Below are 722 nucleotides of genomic sequence, written 5' to 3'. Positions count from 1 at the left end.
GAGCTCTCAGGGTTCATGAGTCTGGGTTGCCAGGGTGTAGTGCAGTGAGATGCTTAGCTCCCATTGGTCAGGATGTGGGGTGCCTGGATCCCCTGTTGGGGAGGGGCGTCCAGGATCCCAGTATCCCAATTTTCAGGGTTCATGGGTCTGGGCCGCATCTGGAGATGGGAATGAGGGGCCTAGCTCTCATTGCTCACGATGTGGGGTGCCTGGATCCCCTGTTGGGGAGGGGGGTCCAGGATCCCAGTGTGCCAGTTTTCAGGGTTCATAGGTCTGGGCTGCATCTGGAGATGGGAGTGAGGTGCCTGGATCCCCGAAATCAGCGAGTCCTGGGGGGCGGGGCAGAGGGCCCGCGGCTGGATATCGGGTCCCGCCAAGGCAGTCCTTACGTTGGGCCCCTTCCCTGCCCTCCGTCCCGCAGCTGAGCCGCCGCTATGGGCCGGTGTTCACCGTGCACCTGGGCCCGCGGCCGGCGGTGGTGCTGAGCGGCTCGGCCGCGCTGCGGGAGGCCCTTCTGCTGCAGGGGAGATGCTTTCAGCGGTCGCGGGGCCATGCCCACGTTCGAGCGTTTCACCCGGGGCAACGGTGAGCGAGCGAACTGGGGAGCGAGCTAGAGCGGGTGGGCCTCCGGGGGCGCGGCCGAGCCGCTCAGCACCACCGCCGGCCGCGCGCCCCGGTGCACGGTGAACACCGGCCCATAGCGGCGGCTCAGCTGCGGGACG

General features: G+C 67.6%; 1 protein-coding gene across 1 annotated transcript in view; it reads left to right on the top strand.

Annotated features, from left to right (window-relative positions):
- The first annotated feature begins 406 nt into the window (after positions 1–406).
- Positions 407–722, top strand: part of LOC138154492 (cytochrome P450 2F2-like) — an 8,891-nt gene continuing 8,575 nt past the window's right edge. The window contains exon 1 of the mRNA XM_069079344.1: positions 407–585. Within this exon, the coding sequence (XP_068935445.1) occupies positions 552–585 (34 nt within the window). The 5' untranslated portion in view covers positions 407–551. The remainder of the gene's footprint in view (positions 586–722) is intronic.

The sequence above is a fragment of the Petaurus breviceps genome, unplaced genomic scaffold, assembly GCF_028583685.1.
Source record: "Petaurus breviceps papuanus isolate PSGF00001 unplaced genomic scaffold, PetGlider_PUasm1.0 91041, whole genome shotgun sequence".
NCBI classification, from domain to species: domain Eukaryota; kingdom Metazoa; phylum Chordata; class Mammalia; order Diprotodontia; family Petauridae; genus Petaurus; species Petaurus breviceps.
This window is presented reverse-complemented; position numbering and strand designations above follow the sequence as displayed.